Here is a 26354-nt window from a genome sequence, read left to right as displayed (position 1 = left end):
GACAGGAGAAGCAGCAGATGGGTGGGCGCTCTGCCCACGCACCCCTGTCAGGATCCTCCCCTGAAGCCTGCCGCCCCCCGAGCCTGAGCACAGCACTCCTGGCCAGCTGGCTGTCTCCTGTGTGGGTGTCTGCAGTTGGACACCCTCCCTCCCGCCTGCCACCGCCCTCCTCCCCAGGCCTCAGCCGCCGGCCAGCCCCCTCCCCGCCCCGCTCCTGTCCCCTGCTGCCTCCTCGGCAGCCTCTCTTCCTCCTGCAGAGCGTCCAGCCCCCGCCTGCTCCTCCCCGGGTCCAGGGCGCCTCTGGCAGGCGCTCCCCTCCCTCCTGCGTCCGCGATCCCCTCCTCCCCGCTCCTGCTCCCGTCTGCTTCCACCCTGTCCCCACCCCGACTCTGCAAACATGAGGGTCCTGGCCTGCCTCCTCGGTGAGTGACCCTTCCCCTCCTCCGGGACTCAGGGGCCCGGGCCCGGCCCTCTGACCCCTGAGCTGACCCACTGCAGAGCCTCCAAGTTCCAGGGCCCCATCCCTGTTGCTTGGTGGGGGGGAGGCGGGGGGAGCACAGGACATCTGGCTGCCTCTGACTGATCCTCCAGGGACCTGGCCTTGGGAACCCCGAGTCCCACCCTCTCAGGAGATCCCAGGACTTCCTCTCCCCTCCATGAGCCCTGACCTTGCAGGGGGTTTCACCCATCATTCACCTTTAGCCAGGCCCCCAAGGGGGAGAGCCAAGGGCCTGGCCCCCTGCCCAGACCTGAGGCCTCCGGGCTCCGCCCATCCCAAGGACCTGGGCCTCGGCCAGGCGCTGGGCCTGAGTCCTCCTTCCCGGCGGCGGGGTTTCTGGTTCAGAGGAGCGAGGACCTCACTGCCTCACCCCTCCAACCTCCCTTCCAGTGGCTCTGATGGGGACCCAGGCTGTTGGTAAGTGGCCCCAAACACTGCTCCCGTCTGGGTGCGCTCAGCTCCAAGCCCTTCCCATGCCTGGCCCGGGCTCACCCTCCCTTGGACCCTGGTCACCCCCATGTGCCCACGACCCCCACACCACTTCTGCAGGACCACGCAGTCACCCAGCTTCCTGCTTTCTAAGGGGCTCCCAGTCACGCCCCTGCAGGACAGCCCCCAGCCCCTGCCCTGCCCGCCAGCCCCGGGGTCTCCAGGATGTCACAGCCTCTCCTCCGTCCCTGCAGAGCGGCTGCGTCTGGCCGACGGGCCCCATGGGTGCGCGGGCCGCCTGGAGGTGTGGCACGGCGGGCGCTGGGGCACCGTGTGCGATGACGGCTGGGACCTGCGGGACGCCGCCGTGGCCTGCCGGGAGCTGGGCTGCGGGGGCGCGCTGGCCGCCCCTGGGGGCGCCTTCTTTGGGGAGGGCGCAGGGCCCGTGTGGTTGAGCGAACTGGCCTGCCGGGGCGGGGAGCGGCAGCTGGGCCTCTGCCCCCACCGGGGCTGGAAGGCCCACATCTGCTCACACGAGGAGGATGCGGGGGTCGTCTGTGCAGGTAAGGGGTCCTCAGCCTCCTCAACACCCAGGGACCCTCAACCCAGTAACTAACTCTGAGCATCCAGAAGTCCAGACACCCTACCCCTGCCTCACTGAGAGCCTGCCCTCTCCATAGCACTGGGGTGTTAGATGGTGGGTGTTGGAAGAACATTCTCCAAACTCTTTGGAAAGAACTTTTAAATTGATAAAGCTGGCAGCTTTACCAATCGTGCAGATGGCAAGCCAGAGTTATTTATTTGCACCTGTGCTTCCCCCCACCTAAAGAGGTGCAGGAAGACTTAAAGGGGCCAGAGCTGGTCTGCACAGACTGGAACTGGGGATTGTCCCTCCCCTCAGGGGGCCTCATGACTATTATTCCTCATGGGCCACTTATCAACTGTGTCAGCAAAAAGCATCTGTTTTCAGAGAGAGGAAGGCAAGGGTAAAAACCGATACGGAGCCTACTTGGCTTGGGTGAAACTCAGCCACGCCAGGTTGGGTGGGGGCGGCCCGGGGCCTGAGACGGGCCCACAGGAGGGAGTGTGCCCTCCAGCAACACGCTGCTGTCCCCAAGGCCAGCGTGGGACAGACTCCAGGGACCATGACGATCCACCTTCAGTCCTGGATGGGGACCCCTGGCCAGGGCTGGCAGGGGAGCTGAGCCCCGGCTCTGAGGAGGCCCCGGTGACGCCTGGTGAGCCCCCACCCATGCTCTGGCTCCTGCTTTAGCAGTGAGGGAGAAGGGACAGAGGCCCAACTCCTCTACCCTCCCCGGGGCCCCCGTGACGCCCCCTTCAGACCTTGGGGACTCTCAGGACTGACTTACAGCCCCAGATTCAGCTGCCAACCGCACTCCCCACTGTCCCCCTCCTCGACCAGCACCCCGCCCAGCCGGGACCCCCCAGAGTGGCTCCCGGAAGAAGAGTCCCCGGCTGCCCAAGCCGGCCAAGTCCACCAGGGCCCCAGTGCTGACTGCCGGAGCCCCCCGCCAGGGTAAGTCCGAGGCAGACCTTCCGTCTGCAACAATTCCAGACGGGGTCAGGCCCTAGGCCCCCCAGACCAAACTGGGGACCCCAGGGTAGGGGGGCACTACGTCCCCGGGGATTCAGCCAGGCCCAGGCTCCCCGCCTGGTCAGTAGACCCGGGTGTCCACTGGCGGCAGGCCCCCAGGCCCCCTGCCCTGTCCAGACCCTGACTTTCTGCCACTGGCTGGCTGGCAGGCTGATCTCAGACCCCTGACCCCGCGGGGCCTCCGTTTTCCCAGATGGAAAACGAGAGTGTTAGCAGCCCCTCACAGCGCCCCCTCCCGCCCGCCCCGCAGAGCGGCTGCGCCTGGTCTCCGGCCCCCACGGGTGCGCCGGGCGCCTGGAGGTGTGGCATGGCGGGCGCTGGGGCACCGTGTGCGACGACGGCTGGGACCTGCGGGACGCCGCCGTGGCCTGTCGGGAGCTGGGCTGCGGGGGCGCCCTGGCCGCCCCTGGGGGGGCCCGGTTCGGCCCGGGCGCGGGGCCCGTGTGGATGGACGACGTGGGTTGCGGAGGCGGAGAGCAGGCCCTGAGAGACTGTCCCCGAAGCCCCTGGGGCCGGAGCAACTGCGACCACAGCGAGGACGCAGGACTGGTCTGCACAGGTACGTGCCCCCTCCCGCGGGCCACGCCCCTCCCGCGGGCCACGCCCCCATACCACTAACCTAACGATGTCACGACTTTCAAAAAGACTTCTCCAGTCCCCTTCCCTCCTTCTTGTCTTCCTTCTTCCCTCTCTTCTTCCTTCTTCGCTCCCTTCCTCTCCCCCTTCCTCCCCTCTCTTCCCGTCTTTCCCCCTGGCCCTTTCCCCCTCCCTCCTCCCGACACCCACACTCATTCAGCCTCATGCACGCGGTACTGATCCAGACCTCTCTTTCCTGACCTGGGTGTCGTCGCGCTGCAGGACTAGGACGCAGCCGGCAAAGGGCGGGGCCGCGCACAGGTGTCGGGTGGGCAAGTTCAAGGACACACTGGAGGCAGACATCCGCCCACCCACCCGGGCAGGGGCCAGTAAATGCTTCAGAGAGTGGGTGGGAACTGGGAGAGGGAGCTGAAAGCCTTTCCGAGCCGCACCCCCACCCACAGATGGAGCCAAGGCTCCACCAGAGCATGACTTCCGCCGGCGAGCCGCACGGAGGGATGATGTGGGGGTCTGGCGTGTGGGGTGTGGTGGGGGTGGAGATCAGGGCGACACAGGTCGGGGGACCTGGAGCCGTGAGGTTGTCCCCTCTGAGGGCCATACCATGGGGGCTGAGCTGTGGCCTCTGAAGCCTGGAAGGTCAGCCCAGGCTCCCCAGGGCGGTTAAGCTCCGGGGAGAAGTTGCGAACCCCATCAAGGGGCCGGGAGCTTGGTGTCTTACCTCCATCTCTGCTCCTCGGGGTGGGCCTTGCAGGAGCTTGGCACATGCAGCTGGGTCATGCAGGCTAGGGTTGTGGCACCCTCTCTGGCCTGTCCCCTTTAGAACCGACTGGGGGTTGGAGATGGACTCCACACTGCCCAGAGCTGGCCCCGCTCTCACGCACAAACACCTAACAGAAATGCCCCCAAACCTCTAGCCCAGCTCTCAGCACCACTGCTAGGGTGACAGGCGTGGGGTCTACAGGCCTTTGGGGGGTCATCTGGGGTGGAGCTGGGAGATGCAGCTGGACATTGTATGGTGCTCAGGACAGCGCCTGTGTCAGGGGAGCTGAGGCTGAGAAGCCCTGCTCTGCAGGCCTGGGGAAGGCAGCTGGGGCGTGGGGACCTGCTTGGGGAGGTGGGGGTGGGCATTGGTGGGTGTGCCCTGGGCTCTCCCTGGGGAGGCAGGGACATGCAGGGGGCGGTGGACAGAGCAGAGCTGGACTCTTGCAGCGTGACTTGGGCCTGGAGTGGAGGGGTGAGAACTGGGGGCTTTGTGTATTTTCCTGGGGTACCCCCCCCAAGTGCCCACACTCCGTCCATCCAGATGGTCCATGTCAAAGCCTCTTCCTCACTTGTGAGGATGGAGGGTCCGCTCTGCAGCCCCGTGCTGGGTGTGAAGCAGGACCCACACACGGCCTAGGCCTGCTCCCCCATCCTCGCCGCCACAGTTCCTGCCTGTCCACTGCAGTCTCCTTCCTCTCTGCTCTCCTCCCCCGCCTCCACGTCCAGGCCCAGCCCCCCGGCTGCGTCTGGCCGATGGCCCCCACGGGTGTGCTGGCCGCCTGGAGGTGTGGCACGGCGGGCGCTGGGGCACCGTGTGCGACGATGGCTGGGACCTGCGGGACGCCGCCGTGGCCTGCCGGGAGCTGGGCTGCGGGGGCGCGCTGGCCGCCCCCGGGGGCGCCTTCTTCGGGGAGGGCGCGGGGCCCATCCTTCTGGACGACCTCCGCTGTCGGGGGAACGAGACGGCCTTGCGGTTCTGTCCGGCGCGGCCCTGGGGCCAGCACGACTGCCACCACCGGGAGGACGCCGGGGCCGTGTGTGATGGTGAGGGTGGCCCTGGGGAGAGGCCAGGGAGGGAGGCCTGGGGGGCTTCGCCCGGAGGGGTGAGAGCTGGGGTGCCGTGTGTTTTCCGAAGGTTATCCCCGGTGTCCCCACTCCTTCCATCCAGGTGGCCCGCCACCCCATTCATGCTCACCTGTGAATCCCCACCATAGTGGTCCTGGGCTGGTGGTCGGGGAGCCGCCCGCCACACAGCAGGGGCTGGTGGTCACCTCTCCCCTCCCACGCCCCAGGTATGCCTCTCGGGTATGTCCCTCCCACGGCCCCCGCGGCAGGCAGCAACAGCTCGGGGCCCAGGGGGGCCACATCCAGGCCCCCGCCCCCCACGGCGAGCCAGGCCCCGCAGACGCCCGGTGTCTCAGTTCCGCCCGCACCCCCGACTTTCCTTCAGGAGCCTGGGCCGGATGCCGGTGAGACCCCTGTCCTCCCCTGAACCCCAAGTGTGGGGCTGAGCATAGGTTTCCTGCCCTGCCCCTCTCACAGCCCCCTGGGTGCCCCTCCCCACTCAGAGGACAGAGGGGAGGAGAGCACAGAGCGTCTGGGCCAGCTGGGGTCTCCTCCTGGGTGAATGCACAGAGGGAAGATGGTGGAGGGCCCGCCTCAAATTCTCTGTGTCTCCCCCCTCCAGGATCCCCCCAGCTGCGCCTGGTGGCGGGGCCCAGCAGGTGCTCGGGCCGGCTGGAGGTGTGGCATGCGGGACGCTGGGGGACTGTGTGTGATGATGGCTGGGACCTGCGGGACACAGCCGTGGTCTGCCGGGAGCTGGGCTGCGGGGGGCCGCGGCAGTCTGACCCCACCGCCGGCCGCTTTGGCTGGGGCGCCGGCCCCATCTGGCTGGACGATGTGAGGTGCACGGGGACCGAGGCTGCCCTGGCCGACTGCCCCGCCGCTCCCTGGGGGAAGCACAACTGTGCCCACAATGAGGACGTTGGAGTCACCTGCACGGGTGAGGAGGCCTTGCCATCTGCCGGCTTCCAGAGGGCTTCCTGGAGGAGGGAACGGGAACTGACATTGGCACTAACGTTGACTGAGCGCCTGCCTCCTAACCCCTGCCCCAGGAGGGCTGTTTTCACACATGTGACCCCATTCACACCTCAGGATAAGTCCAAACTGATGGACATTATGCCTATGTGAAGGGCTTCCCAGGTGGTGCGGTGGTAAAGAATCCGCCTGCCAATGCAGGAGATGCCTGCCATTCCATCCCTAGGTCGGGAAGATCCCCTGGAGAAGGAATTGGCAACCCAATCCAGTATACTTGCCAGGGAAATCGCATGGACAGAGGAGCCTGGCAGGCTGCAGTCCATGGGGCTGCAAACATTCAGACAGCTGAATGACTGGGTGTGTGCACGCACACACACAGACACATACACGCATGCACGCACGCACACACACCAGTTTTACTGATAGAGATGTTAGTGTTAGTTGCTTGATTGTGTCAAGTCTTTGCGACCCCATGGACTGTAGCCCACCAGGCTCCTCTGTCCATGGGATTCTCCATGCAAGAAACTGGAGTGGGTTGCCATGCCCTCCTCCAGGGGATCTTCCCAACCCAGGGATGGAACCCAGGTCTCCCGTACTGCAGGCAGACTCTCCACCATTAGCAGGGAAGCCTGGTGATAAAACTGCAGCACAGAGAGGCTGAGTAACTTGCCCAAGGTCACACAGCAACTAAGCGGCACAGCTGGGGTCCTTCCTCCTTTTCTTCCTACCAAGAATCATGGGGTCTCCCTCCTGGAGGGGAGCTCTGTCCTCCCTGAGATGAAAGGAAGCAGGCACAGGGGCACCGAGAGATGGCGAGAAGCCAGTGTGACAGAGGGCCCGCAGAAGCAAGGTCAGCCTTGGCCTGTGTTCTCTCCCGTGCCATTGTTCCATCCAGCGGCAGACTCGGAGCTTGGTACAGGGGGCTCAGAACGTGAGGGCTCTGGCCTCTGAGAAGCCCAGGGCTCACTGAGGGACAGAGATGTGAGCCTGTCTGACATGTCACTCGGGAGGTTCCCCAAGACCACCCTCAGGTTCCACAGTTTTCTAGAAAGACTCACAATGGTCAGAGAAGCTCTCAGACTCAGGAGCAGGGTTTCCCGCAGCAGAAGGGCCCAGATTCACATCGCGAGGAAGGAGGCAGCTGGGGCAGGGTCGGGAGAGACCCTTGTGAACCCTCCTCTCCAAGGGGAGGGGTGCAGACAGCACTTGATCCGCTACCCTACCCCCACGCACGTGACACTTTCCTAGCCAGCGGCAGAGCGTTTTCAGGAGCTGGGTCCCTCATGGGACTGGCGTTTACAAGCCATGCTGTTAGCAGAGATGACCTGGCTGGTCCCAGGCCCCCAGGCAAGCAACACGCTCCAACCAGGCAGGACGCTGCCAGGGCTGGGAGGGTCCCCCTGCCTCCAGCAGCCGGGGGCGAAGGGCCAGACCCCTCTGTGAGCCAGACTGACCCTCGTTCTGCACCACTCACCCTCAGCATCACCCACAGCGTCCGCCACCTTCCCTGTGCTGCCCAGAAAGATGTTGGGTGAGCCGTGGAGGCTGGGAGCCCAAAGCTGGGGCGCGTTCCCTCTTTCCCTCTCCTCCCTAAGGCCCTGGGAGCCACAGCAGGGTTCTGAGCTGGGGGGTGGCCTGGTGCCACCCTGGTGGGGCAGTGACCAGTCAGTGGGTACAGGGGGAAGGGCACCGGCTGGGCAGACAGGACAGGTCAGAGTGAGGGGGCGAAGGGGGGCAGGCAGCTCAGGCCCGCAAATGCTGAGGCAGGATGGGGCCGGGGTGGCCACCAAGTGCCCTGGGCCTGGCACAGGGCCTGGCTCATAGGAGATGCTCAGATGCCACCTGCAATGAGGCCGAGTGCTTGGGAACTCGGTGGCTGTCTGCAGTGGGAGACAGGAGAAGGTGGGGCCTGGCTGGGGACCTCACGGTGTCTGCCATCTTCCCTGCCACCCCCCACCCCCGTCTCCAGGAACCCCCGGCCTGGACTCCATCTCAGACCCCTTCAGTTGGAGCTGGATCCCCGGCCTGGGCAGAGACCCGGACGCCTGGCTCCCGGGGGAGCTGGCCACCAAGCCATCTGCGAGGCAGACCCCCAGCATCCCTGAGAAAACCACCACCAAGGCCCCAGGGAAGATGCCCAAAAGCACCAAGAAGTGGGTGACCAAGAACGCAAAGAGACCAACCACTCAGGCCCCGGCGATGCCAACCACTAAGCACTCCAGGGTCTCGGGAACCCAGAGTCCCCCTGAACTGACCTCACGGACCACCAGCACCCTGGCCACGGGGGCCTCCCGAAGACCCACCTCTGAGTTTACCACCAGGCTGACCACGCAGGCCCCCCGCAGGCTGACCTCGCATACCACCGTAACTCGGACTTCTCGAGCCCCCAGGGAACGGACCTCTAAGACTGTGGCGACGCTCGCCACCCAGGGCCCCCGATTAGTGACCTCCGAGGCCACCGTGGAGCCATCCGCTGAGCTCCCAGGACAAGGTTCTCCAGAGTCATCCACGGACCCGGCCCCCTCCCCCACCGGCGCAGCAGGTGAGCAGAGGAACAGGAAGGCTGAGGCTGGCCCCTCCGGACCCCCGCTGACCCCTCCTGATCCGTGCCTCCCACCAGCAGGCCCGTTCAGGGTTCGTCTAGCGGACGGGCCCAACCGATGTGCCGGGCGGCTGGAGGTGTGGCACGCCGGACAATGGGGGACGGTCTGTGACGACGGCTGGGACCTGCGGGACGGCATGGTGACCTGCTGGGAGCTGGGCTGCGGGAGGGTCCGGCCTCGAGTGGGCAAAACCCACTACGGCCCCGGCACCGGGCCCATCTGGCTGGATGATGTGGGCTGCAAGGGCAGCGAATCCTCGCTGAGCGACTGCCCGGCCCGGGCGTGGGGACAACACAACTGCGACCACGAGGAGGACGTGGGGCTCACCTGCACCGGTACAGGGGGTGGGGTGTGGAGCGGGGGGCGGGGCATGGGGCGGAGGGGCGCGGGGCCCCGACTCGCACCTGGAGATCCTGGCAGGGGCCTCCGGAGCAGCAGCGGCAAGGACTCCTGAGACGGGTCGGGGGCTCTCCCCTCCCCCTTTTCCTCCCCAGGCTATGGAGACGAGGAGGACTATCCACCCTGGACCTGGGACCCCACCTCGGGGGAGGACCTGGCCAAGGGGACCACCGCTGCAGGGGTGCCCGGACACACCCTTTCCCGGGAAACCACGGGGAGCCCAGGGGCCCCCACCCCAGCAACGAGGCGCCTTCCGAGCACAGGTGAGGGGCAGGCGTGGGATGGGGAGGAGCATCTCCCTGCCGGGCTTCCTGAAAGACCCTGAATGAGCTGGCCCGGGTCTCCGAGACCGCAGGCAGGTTTTCCTCGGCTCCAAAGACGCTAAGGACTTCCCCTCCATGGGCTCGTCTGTAACTGTCCTACAAGAGCCTAGAAGAGGAGATCCCTTCCTCCTCCCCGCCCTGAGTCTCAGAATCAAGCCAGGCTCAGCAGAGTCCGGCCCCCAGTCCTGCAAGTCTTCTGGGGCCTCCGGGAATCAGCCTTGATGTCAAAGCCCGTGTCCCTGGAGCCAGAGCCTCGGCCGAAGGTCCCCAGTCCCCACACGGAGGCACATGCCGTCACCACACCGCTGCCCCACCCCAGCCCCTCAAGCCTATTCTCCCAGCTCAAGCTCTCGTCTGGGCGGGGCTGAGGCTCGGAGGCGGGCTGGGGGCCTTCACATGGAGCGCTGTCCCCAGCCTGACCCCTTCCTCTGGCCAGCGGGGGCAGCCTCCAGCCCCGCTGCCCCATGGCCTCTGTCTCCCAAGGTCACACTCGGGCCTTGACCCGCTCAGATGGTTCCCATTTCTGTGTGTTTGTGTGTGTGTGTGTACACTCGGGCCTTGACCCGCTCAGATGGTTCCCATTGGTATGTGTGTGAGATCTCTGTTCCATCCTGCTCAGTCTCTCTTGATCCTTCTCTGCTCCTCTTTCTCACCTTCTCTTTTCAACTTCTCACCCTCCGCATCTCGATCACTCTTTTTTTTTTCACTGACCATGTCTCTTTCTCGTCACCTTCCTCATTTTCTTTCCTTATCAAATTCATGTCCCACCATTACTGTTTCTCTCCACCCTCCCCCACCACGGTCAACTTCTTTTCATCCCCGCCCCGGCGTCTGGCTCTTTCCTTCCATTTCTCACTGCCTACCCTCCCGTCTGTCTCTCCTCACGTGTCCTGTGTCCTCCCCCTCTTCCTGTCATTTTCAGCGTCTCACGCTCAGCTTCTCTGTTCCTTATCCTGCTTTCTGCGGTCAGTTTTATCTTCTCAGCTCCGTGTCTGTCTTCCTCCTCTGCCCTGACTCCCCTTCCTGTCTCTATGGCTCATCGGCCTCTCACCGTTTTTCTTACTTTGTCAAGGCCACGCTCCATCACTCCTGTTTCTCCCAGTTTCTCTCTCCCCCCTACCCCCGCCTTCCTTTCTCTTTCACTCCACGCCCAGACTCCTCGCTGTTTCCCATCCGACCCCGCGGCCTAGGGCCGCTTCTCCCCTCTTCCCTCCCCTGTGTCCTCGTCCTTCTCGCCGACCCTCCGTCCCTCTGCTTCCCACGGGCCGGCTGCCTCGCCCGGCTCTCCCGGCCCCTCCGCTCCCCCAGGGGTCGCATGCTTTGCTCGCTCCGCTCGGGATCCCGCCTTTTCCGCGCGCTCAGCAAGCATGCGCACTCCGCAGGCCTTGGAGAGAGAGAGAGGAGAGAGAGAGAGGGGAGAGACAGAGACAGAGAGAGAGAGAGACAGAGAGAGAGGGGAGAGAGAGAGACAGAGAGAGACAGAGAAGCCTCGGCAGGAAGGGCGGGCGGGGGGACGTCTATGGCCCAGCGCGGTGTGACGACACAGGAGCGGTACGCCTCCTAATTGGCCAGCTGGCCCAAGCCCGCAGCTATAAAAGCGTGAAGCGCGCTGTAGTTCCCTCCCCACCCCCACCCCGGGTCTGTCTGCTGCTTCGGTGTCGCTCTTCCGCCGGAGGGACGGGGCGGGGGCACGTAGCAGGCCTTGGAGCCGCCGAGATTTTGGGGGGGGGGCCACCCTAGTCGTGACTTAGTGCTCAGTTTCCAGAGGTGCCGTGCCGTGTGGCCAGGATTCCAGAGCTTTCGGTCTCTGCAGCCGGGCGCCGCCTCCCTTTCTCGTCGCGCCCCCTCGCGGCGGAGGCGGTCGGATGCTGCGCGCCCGCAGCTCTGAGGGCGGCAGTGTCCGGGCCTCTGAGACCCCACCTGTTTCTGGTCGGGGAGAGGGGGTGCGTGAGCACAGATAAGTACGGAACTGGGCACTGCGCGATGGAAACCCCAGGGGTCACATGTGCAACCTTAGTACTGGGAAGAGGGGCAGGGTTGGGTGGGGAGAGATGGAAACGACAGAAATTATGTCCTTATTAGCAAGGTGGCCTTGAAAAAAATGACTCGGCTTCATTGAGCTGCAATTCCTTACTTCGAAAAAAGCAAGTAAAAAGGCCGCAGCTCCAGGTTCCCTGGAAAGAGTCAAGGACAGTGCCAGGAACACATTAACTGCATGACATAAGTCCTGAATCCCATGGGTAGAGAAGCCTGGCGGGCGACTGTCCATGGGGTCACAAAGAGTCGAACGCAACTGAGCGATTAACACTTTCACACTTTCATAGGTCCTGGTGTTGCCCCTGAGTTTCAGGTGGGAGGGAGGGGAATGAGGCTCGGGGAAGTTGAACTCAGGAGCTGCGGCTGAGATCCATTTTAAACTATTTCACACACAGTTTGCTCGTTGGACTGGGGAATTACTGAAGTCATTGCAAGTGTGAATTCTGGAGTCTGGCTGCCAGGGTTCCAGCTGTGACTCCACTGGAATTAGAACAAGGGGCTGGGTGACCTCAGGTCCCAATTCAATGAGCAAAATGTGTGTGAAATCACTTAAAACCGCAATGCACTGCTTGTTAGAGTTATTTATCATAAATGAACAACAGCTGTAGAATCCCAGGGACACAGCGATTATTTCTCGTAGAGCAGTGGGGAAAAGCTTGCGGAGGAGATGGCATCACTTCCACCAGGAGACCCCACAAGGAAGGGGCTTCTCTGAGCAGCGAAGACGAGTTGAGAAAATTGCATTGCCCGTTGACGGCACATCATCTCTGCTAGAGTTTTAGCTGTCTCAGGTTTAGCTAGGTCAGTTTCTATTGTTGCCATAAGACCACCACGTATCTGGGGCTGAAGACAACACGAGCTTATTATTTTGCAGTTCTAGAGGTCAGAAGTCCCGCTGAGGTCTCTCACTAGTTGAAATCAAAGATGGCAGGGCTGTATTCCTTCTGGGGCTGAAGGGAAAGATTGTTCCTGTGCCTTTTCTAGCTTCTAGAGGCTCCTGTATTCTTTGGTGCACGGCCCCCTCTTCCATCTTCAAAGTCAGCAATGTTGCATCTCTGTGGTCCTTTTTTACCTTAACATCTTTGTCACTACAGTGAGAATTTGTGTGTGTGTTAGTTACTCAGTCGTGTCCAACTCCTTGTGACCTCATGGACTATAGCCCACTAAGTTCCTCCTGCCTGGAATTTTCCAGGCAAGAATACTGGAGTGGGTTGCCATTCCCTTTTCCAGGGGATCTTCCCCACCTAGAGATTGAACCCATGTCTCCTGCACTGGCAGGCAGATTCTTTACCACTGAGCCACCAGGGAAGCCCACTGCTGGGATAGATTCTCTAAGAATAAGGATTTATGTGATTAGATCAGGTTCCCTTGGGTTAATATGGGATAAACCCGTCATTTCAAGGACTGGGCCCTTAGTCAGTTTGCAAAGTCTTTTCCACGAAAGGTAACATATTTACAGGTTCTGAGGGTTAGAGCTTGGACATCTTTGGGGAGCGTTAATCTGTATTCCACGGGATCTGTGTTGAATGAATGAATGAACAAACAATTGTGAGATCGCCATGTAGGTCTAGAGAGAGTGCACAGGAGATGAAGATGGAAGCTTATGAAGGTTGAATTGTCTTTCCATTTCATTTGAAGCAACATTTCTTGAGGCTTCCTGGACGATGGAGTTTGAAGACACAGGCATTAATTCATGCCTCAGGTGTTTGCTGAGTGGCAGGCATGAGTCCCAACCCTGGGAACATGATGGACAGAGAAAGGGAGGGTAAAGGGGGGGAGCAAAGAATTGTCATTTAAAGTGGGATGGTCAAGAGATGACTTACTAAGGAAATGCCAGTTAAGTGACAGCCTCAAGAGGTCAGGGGCACTCCCCTGCTGGTCCAGCGGTTAAGACTCTGCCCTGCCAATGCAGGGGGTGAGGGTTCAGTCCCTGGTTAGGTAACTTAAATCCCACCTGCCATGCAGGGCACTCTAAATAAAATGAAAAGGAAAAAAAGAAGGGGAAAGCCATGCAAATACCTGGTTGGAGAGTGTTCCGTAAGTGCAGTCACATGAACCTGCAAAGGCTGTGAGGTGGGAGTGTGCTCAGCTGGTTTGAGACACAGCAATGAGGTTGGTGGGGCGGAAGTGGAGTGCTTGGTGGGGGTGGCAGCAAGGGGTGAGGGCTGTGGTTCATTGTAAAGATGTCAGCTGTGATGCGGAGCCTGGAGAGGAGCTAAAGGCGCTTTCTGGGCAGAGGGGTCAGCATGTGCAAAGGCCCTGTGGTGGGGTCTTGAGAGAAGAGCCCACAGCCTGGCTGGAGTGGAGTGAGCCAGGCAGGGGGAGTGACCGGGGTGAGGCCAGCCTCGGGCTTTATTTCTGTCTGTTCCCACAGGGAAAGAGGTCTCCATTCAGAACCAGGTAGGCCTGCTGGATCTGAAGCCCAGTGTTGCTCCTTAGCTGTGTGACCTTAGGAAAATTCCTTGTCCTCTCTGGGTTTTAGGTTGGTCATCTGTAGCAAACCTGCAGCTTCTTTGCCCACCAGCTCCCCATGAGCTTGCCAAAAATTAACGTGTCTTTCAGCGGCAAGGATTTGGGATAAAGGTGGGCCTGAGGATCTGCACCCACTTGTGAGGGCAGCTGGACAATGCCTAGAGAGATGGGTGCTCCTCTGGGGGCTCAGTGAAGAATCTGCCGGCCAGTGCTGCCTGTGCCACCGTGTCCTCTGCACTGTAGGGCGGACTCCTACCAGGGAAGCCCTGCGGGTCCCCTTTTCTCAGTGTATGTTTTAATGAAAAAAATCAAATCGATCACACACTAATGAACCATGAACAAGCATGTGGCCATTTCTTAGAACACATTTCGAGAACACACAGGCCCAGAGAGCATGCCTGCCCTTGGTGGGCTGACATTTTAACAGGAAAACCAGTTCCTATTTGTGTTCTTCTTGATAGAGTCCTCCTAAAACCTGGCATCCTGGGAAGAAAGCCTCAGAACACAGAGACAGGGATTACTGGGTTCTCTCTATTATCTCTCAAGGTGACGAGGATTGTCGTGAGCCTTCCCGGACGGGGGACACACCTTCAGGAGGAGTCCCGGCCAAGGAGACCCCCACTGCAGCCACGCCTGGCCCCCCTGGCACCACCAGGAGCTCAGGCCACCCGTCTCTAGCTCCCAGGCTCCGTGGGGACACAGGTGAGGCATGTGGCTGGGGGGGGGCGGGGTCCAAGGTGTTTGTGGGGTGGGGTTGAGAGGTGGTGGAGAAGGGAATGGCAACCCACTCCAGTATTCTTGCCTGGGAAATCCCACGGACAGAGGAGCCTGGTGGGGAGTCCACAGGGTCAAAAAGAGTCGGACACGACTCAGCGGCTAGACCACAACAACAGAATGGAGAGGTGGACTGCAGATTTCCCGGTGGTGATCCAGCTCTCACCCCAGAAAGACCAGGCAGAAATATATCCTGAAACAAAGGGTTGTTATTGACCAGTGGTCTTCAACTGGGATAACTGGCAACACGTGAAGACATTTCAGGTTGTCACAGCTGGGAGGGGGGAGGCTAGTGGTCCCTGGTGGGTCAAGCCCAGGCTGCCGTTACACACCCTCCAGTGCACAAGGGCCCCCCACCACAAAGAACCAGCCAGCCCTTTATGTCGACAGTGCTGAGGTGGAGAAACCCTCACCTGTACTGTGTTAGTCACTCTGACACGTCAACAAAAGCATGAGAGGAAATCCTGTAAGAGAATGGGGGGAAAGGTGCAAACAGGAGATTTGCGGACTAGGAAGCCCAAATGCCCAACAAGTATGTCTGGAAATGCTCACACTCATAATGAGTCAGAAAATTCAAATGAAAACAGTGACAAGCGTGGAAAAAAAGTGGAAAGGTCAATAATACCCATTGTAGGTGTGGGCATGGGGAGACAGGCATCCCCACTGGATAGAGCAATTCAATAAAAGCGACCTAGTGATGTTTACAGAGAAGCAATGGCACCCCACTCCAGTACTCTTGCCTGGAAAATCCCATGGATGGAGGAGCCTGGTAGGCTGCAGTCCATGGGGTCGCTAAGAGTCGGACACGACTGAGCGACTTCACTTTCACTTTTCACTTTCATGCATTGGAGAAGGAAATGGCAACCCACTCCAGTGTTCTTGCCTGGAGAATCCCAGGGATGGGGGAGCCTGGTGGGCTGCACAGAGTTGGACACGACTGAAGCGACTTAGCAGCAGCAGCAGCAGTGATGTTTAGTGAAATTAAATATGATTATACATTACCACCCAGCAACCCTGCTCCTAGGTCTGTTTGTTGTTGTTCAGTCACTAAGTCGTGTCTGACTCTTTGTGACCCCAGGGACTGCAGCATGCCAGGTCTCCCTGTCCTTCACTATCTCCCAGAATTTGCTCAAACTGATGTTCATTGAGTCAGTGATGCCATCCAACTGTCTCATTCTCTGTCACCCCCTTCTCCTCTTGCCTTCAATCTTTCCTAGCATCAGGGTCTTTTCCAATGGGTCAGCTCTTCGCATCCAGAGAAACTCTTTCACAGGCTTACAAAGGAATATATGTGAGGATGTATTAGGGAATGGGAGGCAGGTTAAGTGTCCAAGAGAAAGGTAAGGAAGAAGAGAAAGGGTTACACCTGACAGAATTCTATGCAGTAGCTAAAGCAATGGCAGGCTGTATACACAGCAACATGCGTAGGTACTAACAACATAACACTGAGAAGTTCAGAAACAGAATGAGATTTCCAGCAGAATGTTATTTGCAGAAGTTAAAAGCACAAACCCTCAAATATACATAGACTTTTGTATTAACATGAAACATCTGTGTACTCTGTATTGTTTCAGAGCACACATGAAACACAGTAGACTGGAGGTGCCTATGGAAGAGGATGAGGGGAATGCAGATGGGGGTTAAAGAGGAGAAAGAGTAAAACAAGAGGAGACACTGCAGGAACTATTGATGACAATGTATGGGGCAGTATGATTAGCTTAACTCTCTGTTGCTTGGGTCTAAAAAATTAAAAGCCAATACCACCCTAGGTATCTGAGCCCCTGTGCACACAAACCAAGCTGAGATTCTTGAAATGATAACTAGGAACAGTCACCATTTATGGAGCAATATACCATGTGTCAGGCACTATTCTGTGCATGTCATGTGTGTTAGTCTTTAACAGTTATATATGTTAATCCTTGTAGCAGCCACACGAGGCCTAATGAGTGATGTAGGTGCTATAATTGTGCCCGTTTCACAGATGAGAGAAACTGAGGCACAGATATCAATGCCTGTGGCAATATAAGTAATTATGAGAATGCTTATTACCTGCTTGGCATTGTGTAAGTGCTCTGTGCACGCACAGTCTCTCTGAACCTTCATGATTATAGGGGAGATACATGGATCATCCGTGGTTTACAGAAGGGGAAGAAACTGAGATTCTAGGCAGTTAAGTCATTTGCCCATGGTTACCCAGTACCACACAATTGCACTCATCTCACACGCTAGTAAAGTAATGCTCAAAATTCTCCAAGCCAGGCTTCAGCAATACGTGAACCGTGAACTTCCAGATGTTCAAACTGGTTTTAGAAAAGGCAGAGGAACCAGAGATCAAATTGCCAACATACGCTGGATCATCGAAACAGCAAAAGAGTTCCAGAAAAACATCTATTTCTGCTTTATTGACTATGCCAAAGCCTTTGACTGTGTGGATCACAATAAACTGTGGAAAATTCTGAAAGAGATGGGAACACCAGACCACCTGACCTGCCTCTTAAGAAACCTGTATGCAGGTCAGGAAGCAACAGTTAGAACTGGACATGGAACAACAGACTGGTTCCAAATAGGAAAAGGAGTACGTCAAGGCTGTATATTGTCACCCTGCTTATTTAACTTATATGCAGAGTACATCATGAGAAACGCTGGGCTGGAAGAAGCACAAGCTGGAATCAAGATTGCCGGGAGAAATATCAATAACCTCAGATATGCAGATGACACCACCCTTATGGCAGAAAGTGAAGAAGAACTAAAAAGCCTCTTGATGAAAGTGAAAGAGGAGAATGAAAAAGTTGGCGTAAAGGTCAACATTCAGAAAACTAAGATCGTGGCATCTGGTCCCATCACTTCATGGGAAATAGATGGGGAAACAGTGGAAACAGTGACAGACTTTTTTTTGGGGGGGGCTCCAAAATCACTGTAGATGGTGATTGCAGTCATGAAATTAAAAGACGCTTACTCCTTGGAAGGAAAGTTATGACCAACCTAAATAGCATATTCAAAAGCAGAGACATTACTTTGCCAACAAAGGTCCATCTAGTTAAGGCTATGGTTTTTCCAGTGGTCAGGTATGGATGTGAGAGTTGGGCTGTGAAGAAAGCTGAGCGCCGAAGAATTGCTGCCTTTGAACTGGGGTGTTGGGGAAGACTCTTGAGAGTCCCTTGGACTGCAAGGAGATCCAACCAGTCCATCCTAAAGGAGATTATTCCTGGGTGTTCATTGGAAGGACTGATGTTGAAGCTGAAACTCCAGTACTTTGGTCATCTCGTGTGAAGAGTTGACTCCTTGGAAAAGACTCTGATGCTGGGAGGGATTGGGGGCAGGAGGAGAAGGGGACGACAGAGGATGAAATGGCTGGATGGCATCACCGACTTGATGGACATGAGTTTGGGTAAACTCCGGGAGTTGGTGATGGACAGGGAGGCCTGGCGTGCTGCGATTCATGGGGTCGCAAAGAGTCAGACACGATTGAGCAACTGAACTGAACTGAACTGAATTGAACCCAGCTAGGAAGCAGAGGCGGAGAAGGCAATGGCACCCCACTCCAGTACTCTTGCCTGGAAAATCCCATAGACGGAGGAGCCGACTGAGCGACTTCACTTTCATTTTTCACTTGCATGCATTGGAAAAGGAAATGGCAACTCACTCCAGTATTCTTGTCTGGAGAATCCCAGGGATGCGGGAGTCTGGTGGGCTGCCGTCTCTGGGGTCGAACAGAGTCGGACTGAAGCGACGCAGCAGCAACAGGAAGCAGAGGATCTGGGGTTTAAATCCAGGTGGCCTGGCTGGAGGCCAAGCCTTTTACTTAACTGTTCCTCTGACCCTACAGGGGGACAAGATGCACCTCAGGGACCCTGCAGAAAAGTGGAATTCAGTCAAGCTGTGCTGTTCAATATGGTAGCTACCAACACAGGCGGCTGTTTAAATTTAAGTTAATCAAAAACTTGAAAAAGGAAGGACCTACTGTTTAGCACATGAAACTATACTCACTATTTGGTAATAACCTACACGAGAAAATCAGGGCTTCCCTGGTGGCTCAGTCTATAAAGAATTTGCCTGCAATGCAGGAGACCCAGGTTTGATCCCTGTGTTGGGAAGATCCCCTGGAGAAGTGAATGGCTCCCCACTCCAGTATTCTTGCCTGGAGAATTCTGTGGACAGAGGAGGCTTGCAGGGTACAGTCCATGAGGTCTCAGAGTCGAACATGACTGAGCGACAAACACTATACAAGAAAATAATCCAAAAAGAACATATATATATATATATTTATGAATGACTGAATCACTTTGCTGTACACCCGAAACTAAGGCAACATTGTAAATCAACTATACTTTAATAAAAAAACTTACAGTGCTTGCTTCCACAGCACATACACTAAAGTTGGAACCATACAGAGAAGATTAGCATGGCCCTTGTGCAAGGATGACATGCAAATTTGTGAAGTATTCCATACTTTTTTGTTGTTTAAAAAAATTTACAAAAAGAAATCCGTTCAAAGTTAAAAAAAAAAAAAAAAAAACAAGTAGAGAACTTCCCTGATGATGTAGTGGATGAGAATTCACCTGCCAATGCAGGGGACATGGGTTTGATCCCTGGTCTGGAAAGATTCCACACGTCGCAGAGCAACTAAGCCTGTGCTCAACAACTATGGAAGTCAGCACTCTAGAGCCCGAGAGCCATACGTACTGAAGCCCCAGTGCCCTGGAGCCTGTGCTCCCCAACAAGAGAAGCCCGCACAAAGCAACGAAGACCCAGCGCAGCCAAAATAAAAATGTGAAAAATTGAAAAAGGAAACATTTGGTTCCTTAGTTGAACCACATTTTAAGTGCTCAGAAGCCACAGGTGACCAATGGCTACCATACTGGCCAGCACAGAACATTCCCACCGCTGAGAAAGTGATACTTACTGGCCCAGACTCTGGATGCAAAGGACTTAGGCTCAGACCTTGTCCTTGTAACTTTCAAACAGTGTCAGTGTGTGACCTCGGGCAAATTACTTGCCCTCTTGGCCTGATTTCCCTCATCTGTCAAAAGAGGTTAAAAATCATATTTATCTGGAAGCAGGGCCTGGAAGTGGAGAAGGCAATGGCAACCCACTCCAGTACTCTTGCCTGGAAAATCCCATGGATGGAGGAGCCTGGTAGGCTGCAGTCCATGGGGTCGCTGGGAGTCGGACAGGACTGAGCGACTTCACTTTCACTTTTCACTTTGATGCATTGGAGAAGGAAATGGCAACCCACTCCAGTGTTCTTGCCTGGAGAATCCCAGGGAAGGGGGAGCCTGGTGGGCTGCCGTCTCTGGGGTCGAACAGAGTCGGACACGACTGAAGCGACTTAGCAGCAGCAGCAGCAGGGCCTGGAAGAGGGGAAGGTTTCTGCCTTATTCAGGCCTAAAATTTGGGGGCATTCCAAGCATTTTGTAATGAAGATAAAATCTTAATACCATAGGTTAAAAAAATAGAAACGAATGCAAAAACAATCCACGATGAAGTAAATAAAATTTTAACAAGTCGGATCCGACCTACCTCACCAGGATCTGACAGCCAATTTTAGGGGGGATTCCAGTGAGGTAGGCCGGATCCTGACTTGAATTAAAATTTTGACTTTTTGTTCATTGTGGATCTTTCGCATTAATTTTGATTGTTTAAACATAAGGGAAGAAGATACTGGTCTTGATTACTTGATTCCGACCCCTCCTATCCGAGCAGCTTCCACGCCCTCCGCCTCTTTATCTCCCTTCACCCCATCTCTGCCCTTCCGCCCCCTCTTGCATCCCAAATCCCCGGCCCGCATTCCCCTGGCTCCCTCCCGCATCCTCCCACACCACCTGCACACACACCCCCCCCCCCCCACCATCCTGCATCCCGGGGTACCCCTCCGCGTCCCCCTCTCCCGGCGCGCCCATCCCCGCATCCTCCAGAGGGGAGGACACCAGGTGGCGCTTGGAGACATCGGAGCATGCGAGGAGGTGGGGCACTAGGGCCGGGTGAAGTCTGCTGGCGACCTGTGACGTCACGAGCCCCCGTGCCTCCCCATTGGTCTCACCGTCTGGAGGGCGGGGCGCGCTGCGGGGTGGGCGGGGCGGCCTGACCTCGTCCGTCTGTCTTTCCTGCGCCAGGCTCCCAGAGGAGACGGTGGCCAGAACGCCGACTGCGGCCCACGACGGCCAGGACCAAGCCCGCCGCCCCTTCCCCACCCGCCTCCGCCGCGCCGGGGCCAGCCGACCCTCCACTGACCTCCGCCTCCGCACCGCCGCTCATCCGCACGGCGGCCTCAACGCCAGAGGCGACCCCTGACGCGACCTCCGCGGTGCCGCCCAGCCCGGTCGCGGCCTCTCGGGGGAGCGCCCACCGCACCTCGACGAGCCCCGGCCTTACCGGGCCCTCCCCTGATGCCGCCGCGGCCCCCGCGCCGACCTCTAGGCTTTCACCCACTCCACCGCCCACCGCGCCCAAGGAACTCACCTCAGACCCCTCTGCGCCGGCGGCGGCGACCCACCTCTCCCCTACCTCCGGGCTGACCCCGGATCCGGACAAAGCCCCAGGCCGGGGCACGTCTCCACAGCCTAGCGCAGTTCCAGAACCTTCCAGTTCCCCAGACCGCTCCACAGGGCCTCACCCCACCACGGCCCCGTACTCCACCATGACCTCTCACCCTGCACCGACCTCTCACCCCACCACGGCCCCGTACTCCTCCATGACCTCTCACCCCGCAGCGACCTCTCACCCCACCACGGCCCCGTACTCCACCACGACCTCTCACCCCACCACGGCCCTGTACTCCACCATGACCTCTCATCCCGCACCGACCTCTCACCCCACCACGGCCCCGTACACCACCATGACCTCTCACCCCGCATCGACCTCTCACCCCACCACGGCCCCGTACTCCACCATGATCTCTCACCCCGCAGCGACCTCTCACCCCACCACGGCCCCGTACTCCACCATGACCTCTCACCCCGCAGCAACCTCTCACCCCACTACTACCCTTTACCTCACCTCGACCCCTCACGCCACCACGACCCCTTATCCCACCACGACCCCTTATCCCACCACAATCTCTCACCCTACAGTGACCTCTCACCCCACTTCTGCCCTTTACCCCACCACGACCCCTCACGCCACCACGACCCCTTATCCCACCACCACCCCTCACTCTACCTCAACCCCTCACCCCACCACGACCCCCCCTCCCATCACTACTGCTCAGTCCACCACGACCCCTCACCCCACCACGACCCGTCACCCCATCACCACCCCTTACCCTGCCACGACCCCTCAGTCCACCACAACCCCTCACCCAGCCACGACCTCTTCCCCTACCACAACTCCTCACCCCATCACCGCCCCTTACCCCACTACAGCTCCTCACCCCACCACGACTCCTCACCTCACTACCACTATTTACCACACCATGACTCCTGACCTCACCTCAGCCTCTACGGTCACTGCCAAGTCCGTTCTAACTCCCTTGGGAACAGAACCTCCCTCTCCAGTGAAGCCCAGCCTGCACCCCCAGTTGACCTTCACAGGGGCCCCTCGCCCCTCCACATCTCCAGCCTCAGAGTCCAGCCTGTCTCCTGCCCCAAGCATGGACATACCGTCCACTGAGAACTTCAAAGCAGCCACAAGCCAGAGCCCCGAAGTAACCTCTCCACCTACCCAGACTCCACACTCAGCCCCTGACCCCACTGTGACCCCTGTGGGGTCATCTGGGGACCATCTGGCTCCTATGGCCCACCCCTTGGATCAACCACCCCCTGACCACCTCTCCCTTGGGCCAGCTCCCAGTCCAAGCTCAGGCCCTCTGGGCCCATGTGAGGCCCCAGTGCCGCCTGTGAGGGTCATGGCTTGTGAGCCGCCTGCCCTGGTAGAGCTGGTGGCCGCTGTGAGGGACGTGGGCAGCCAGCTGCAGAGGCTGACCCAGGCCCTGGAGCGAGATCAACAGGACCGCCGAGCCCTGGGACTGGGCTTGACCCAGCTGGTGGAGGCCGCCCAGGGTCTGGGGCAGCTGGGTGAGGTTGTGAAGAGACTGGCAGAGGTGGCCTGGCCCCCCACCACATCTGTACCAACCACTACCACCCCTGAGTGGGAAGAGAGGCCTCTGCGGGGAGATGTGTGACCTTATCGGAGGGACTTAAGCCACTCCCCAACGACAACAACAAAGGAAAACCAAAGTATCTACTTAAAAATAAAGTGTGAATGACGTTTCTGGGGGACTAGGGGAGGAGGAATGGCACCCCACTCCAGTACTCTTGCCTGGAAAATCCCATGGATGGAGGAGCCTGGTAGGCTGCAGCCCATGGGGTCGCTATGAGTCAGAAACGACTGAGAGACTTCACTTTCACTTTTCACTTTGATGCATTGGAGAAGGAAATGGCAACCCACTCCAGTGTTCTTGCCTGGAGAATCCCAGGGATGGGGGAGCCTGGTGGGCTGCTGTCTGTGGGGTTGCACAGAGTCAGACACGACTGAAGCGATTTAGCAGCAGCAAGGGAGGAGGAATCACAAGACTGATCTGTTTGTGAATGCCACAGGCACCACACAAGGCGATGGAGGTGACTGTGATGGTGATGATGGTCATGATGGCAAAGATGAGAGAAGTGATAGTGATGGCGAGGATGAAGATGATCCTGGTGATGATCATGCCATTATGATGGTGGGGGTGGTGGTGGTGATGGTGGGGATGGGCATGAAGGTAGTGGTGACAGCTCTCTTGATGGTAATGATCATCATGGTGATATTTATGGTGGCAGTGACGGTCACGAGGATCACGGCAATAGCTGTTGTGATGGTGTTGTGATGACAATGATGGAAGTGGTCATGGTGATGATGCTGGTGAGGCTGAAAACAATCCTGGTGGTGACGGTGGTGGTGATTATTACGGTGATAATGAGGGTGCTGAAGGTGATCATGATGGCGGTGACGGTCTCGAAGGTCACAGTGATGACTATTATGATGGTGACGAAGGATGGAAGTGATGGTGAGGATAGTGGAGGTGATGGTGGTCATCACTATGGCAGTGACGATGGCGATGATGAAGGCCCACGAGGGCAGAAATCCTTGTTCACAGACGTATGTCCAGCTCTTAGAATGGAGGCTGACACAACACGCCCCCTTCATTAATACCTTCTGAGTGACTGAGCTCGTCATCATAGTAATCATGACTAATGTTCTCCGGGCAGTTCCTACGGGTAAGGCTCCGTGTGGAGGGCTTTGCACGCATGATGTCATTGTATCTTCATAAACAGCCGCTGAGGAGGGTACTGTTTCTACAGCTCGGCAGGGAGTGTGAGCTTTGGAGCCTAAATGCCTGAGTTTGAGCCCTTGTGGGCCTGACCCTGAGTCAGTTACTGCTTGGTCTGAGTTTCCCCATCTCTTGAAGGGAGACAATAATAATATACACCCTGTGGGCTGCTGTGCTGATTAACATAGATTAATGCCTGTATGAGGGTGCTTAGCTCAGGGCCTGGCTCTTGATACCTGCTCTCTATGTGGTAGTTATCACTGTATTACCCCCACTTTATAGGTCAGGGCACTGAGGCACAGAGACGTTTGGTCCTGTGCCTCAGGTCACTCAGGGAGTATGCAGTAGGCTCATGACTGGAACCCAGGCCCGTCTGACCCAGGGCCCTTGCTCATAAGGTGTTACGTGCCCCCAGTCAGATCACCCTGGCTTCGAGGCCATATGCTGGCTGTGGGGACTCCGGAAGTTAATTTCCTTTCTCGAGTCTCAGTTTTCCCATCTGTACAAGGGGGGAGTAGTGGTTCTGCCTCCTGCCTCCTGGGGTGGTCGTGAGGATTAGAGGAGTTACTGCAGGTGACAGCAGAGCTTGGTGTGAGTTAACAAGAATGGTTGCGACCACTCCTTATGGTGCTTGTCTGTGCCCCACACAGTGGGGGCTCGCTCTCTCTCTTTTTTTTTTAATATGTTTTTGGCTGTGCTGGGTCTTCACTGCTGTGTGGGCCTTCTCTAGTTCCAGAGGGTGGGGTCTCCTCTCTGGCTGTGGTGCAGGGCTTCTCACTGTGGTGGCCTCTCTCGTTGCAGAGCTCAGGCTTGAGGGTGTGTGGGCTCCATAGCTGAGGCACGTGGGCTCAGTGGCTGCAGCTCCTGGGCTCTGGAGCACAGGCTCAGTAGTTGGGGTGCCCCGGTTTAGTTGCCCCAGGGCATGTGGGATCTTCCCGGACCAGGGATCGAACTGGCATCTCCTGCGTTGGCAGGTGGATTCTTTATCACTGAGCCACCAGGGAAGCCCCATTGTGGACTCTCAATACACTACCTCCTGCCCTCCCTACAGCCCTCAGAGGGAGCAATTTGACCCCTGTTTCGGAAAGGGCTTGGAGGCTCAGAGAGTGCAAGTTCCTTGCCCAGGGCCACACAGCAGAGCTGCAGAGCTGCCTCAGAATAACACCGTGTCCCTCAGCTCCCCTCCTCCCCCCTCTCCCCAGACCAGAGCCTGGCTCTGAGGTCCTGGAAGGTCACAGAGCTGGCGCCCCCGCGGTCAGGCAAAGGCCAGCGGGGTCCAGTTACTTGCTGGGGGTGGGGAGGGATATTGTCTGGGGGTCTTGGTAGATGAGCTGTCCGCCCCTGCCAACAGACCAAGGAGCATGCCGAGAATCCTCTGTTTCCCCCGGGTCCCATTAAGCCCTACGACTTAAATAACTGCTGACTGGTACCCTGGGGAGGGCGTCTGCCTGCATTCCCCTTGCTGTCCCAGCTCGTCCGGGCTCCAAGGGTAGCACTCCGACTCGGAAGCCAGAGGTTCCCTCTTTCATCCCCAGATGGGAGCACCTGCTCCCTGGCTCCAGGCCCCCCCCAGGAGAGGGTCCCCCCTGGGGGTTCAGAATCCTGGCTCCATCGTCTGCAAGCCAGGGTGGCGGGGTCTCCTGGGCACCCGGGCCCAAGGTCCCTCCACCCTCTGCCACCTTCTGCCAGCCCCGAAGAAGCGGGTGCTTAATTATCTGGTCACTTTATCCCTGCTTGGCCAGGCAGCTAAGCCCAAACATCTGGCCCCAGGGCCCATGGCCAGGATGGGCGGCCAGCCCCCACCTACTGCTGGCCTTGACCCCGGACACCTCCCCCAGGACATCTGAGCCCGCTCCTCTGCCTGCCAGCTTGCAACAAGCCCAAAACAGTAGCCGCAGAGGCCTAGCAAGCTTGACGAAGAGAAAACATTTGACAAAATTAACACCCATTCATGGTTTACAAACGCGCGCATACGTACACACACACACTGTTTGCAGGGTAGGAGCAAGGGGAGCCCCCTTAATCAGATAAAGGGTGGAAAGGGAGCCACAGGTCTGTCATTTCCCCACAGACGATGTGACCGGCCACATCGAAAACCGCCGGAATCGAGCAGGTGAACGTTTAGCATTAATGACGGTTCAGCTGGGATGAGGGATCAATACTCTAAAATCGTGTTCTCACCATTCCCTGCACCTCCAAGTGTGTGTGACCCATGGATCGGAAGCGTTGGCCTTGCCTCCAGGAGCTGGTTAGAAAAGCAGAATTCCAGGCTCCATCCAGACCCCCTGGATAAGCATCTGCGTTTTAACCAGGTCCGGGTCGGGGTGCGGGCGGGGCGGGGCGGGGGTGGTGGTGATGTGTGGGTGCAGCCCAGCCATTTGCATGTCTGAACTAAACACGAACTGCGGGCCACGGGCAGTGTCTCTCAGGCCTCGCACAGCCGGCCCAGGCAGAGAAGGGAGTGAGTTGGGTGCAAACCCCACTGGTTTAATGCTCTGCAGCCATTGACCGGCCTGACGTGGGTTGTGAACTTTGATTCTCTGTTTTGTGACCGTGATTC

At 58.1% G+C, this 26354-nt stretch overlaps 1 protein-coding gene and 1 non-coding gene across 7 annotated transcripts; both read left to right on the top strand.

The window, feature by feature from the left end:
• The first annotated feature begins 37 nt into the window (after positions 1-37).
• Positions 38-26071, top strand: SSC5D (scavenger receptor cysteine rich family member with 5 domains). 6 transcript variants are annotated; one of them, XM_070387128.1, is made up of 14 exons: positions 38-422; positions 845-916; positions 1183-1491; positions 2047-2166; positions 2352-2465; positions 2794-3102; positions 4629-4946; positions 5195-5371; positions 5590-5907; positions 7912-8484; positions 8566-8880; positions 9040-9207; positions 14323-14478; positions 20664-26071. In XM_070387128.1, exons 1-14 carry the CDS (start codon positions 398-400, stop codon positions 22667-22669), a joined length of 4980 nt encoding a protein of 1659 aa, XP_070243229.1. In that variant the 5' UTR covers positions 38-397; the 3' UTR covers positions 22670-26071. The 6 variants fall into 6 exon arrangements, with proteins under 6 accessions (XP_070243229.1, XP_070243228.1, XP_070243231.1 ...); XM_070387127.1 differs by having other exon boundaries at positions 8563-8880; XM_070387130.1 differs by having other exon boundaries at positions 39-422; positions 890-916; positions 20664-26070.
• LOC138991899 (U6 spliceosomal RNA) lies at positions 18898-19004 on the top strand. Its single transcript, XR_011467794.1, has one exon. It is a non-coding gene; the product is annotated as a U6 spliceosomal RNA (small nuclear RNA).
• Positions 26072-26354: the final 283 nt, after the last annotated feature.

Source organism: Bos mutus, chromosome 18 (genome assembly GCF_027580195.1).
Source record: "Bos mutus isolate GX-2022 chromosome 18, NWIPB_WYAK_1.1, whole genome shotgun sequence".
In the NCBI taxonomy this organism is placed as follows: domain Eukaryota; kingdom Metazoa; phylum Chordata; class Mammalia; order Artiodactyla; family Bovidae; genus Bos; species Bos mutus.
This window is presented reverse-complemented; position numbering and strand designations above follow the sequence as displayed.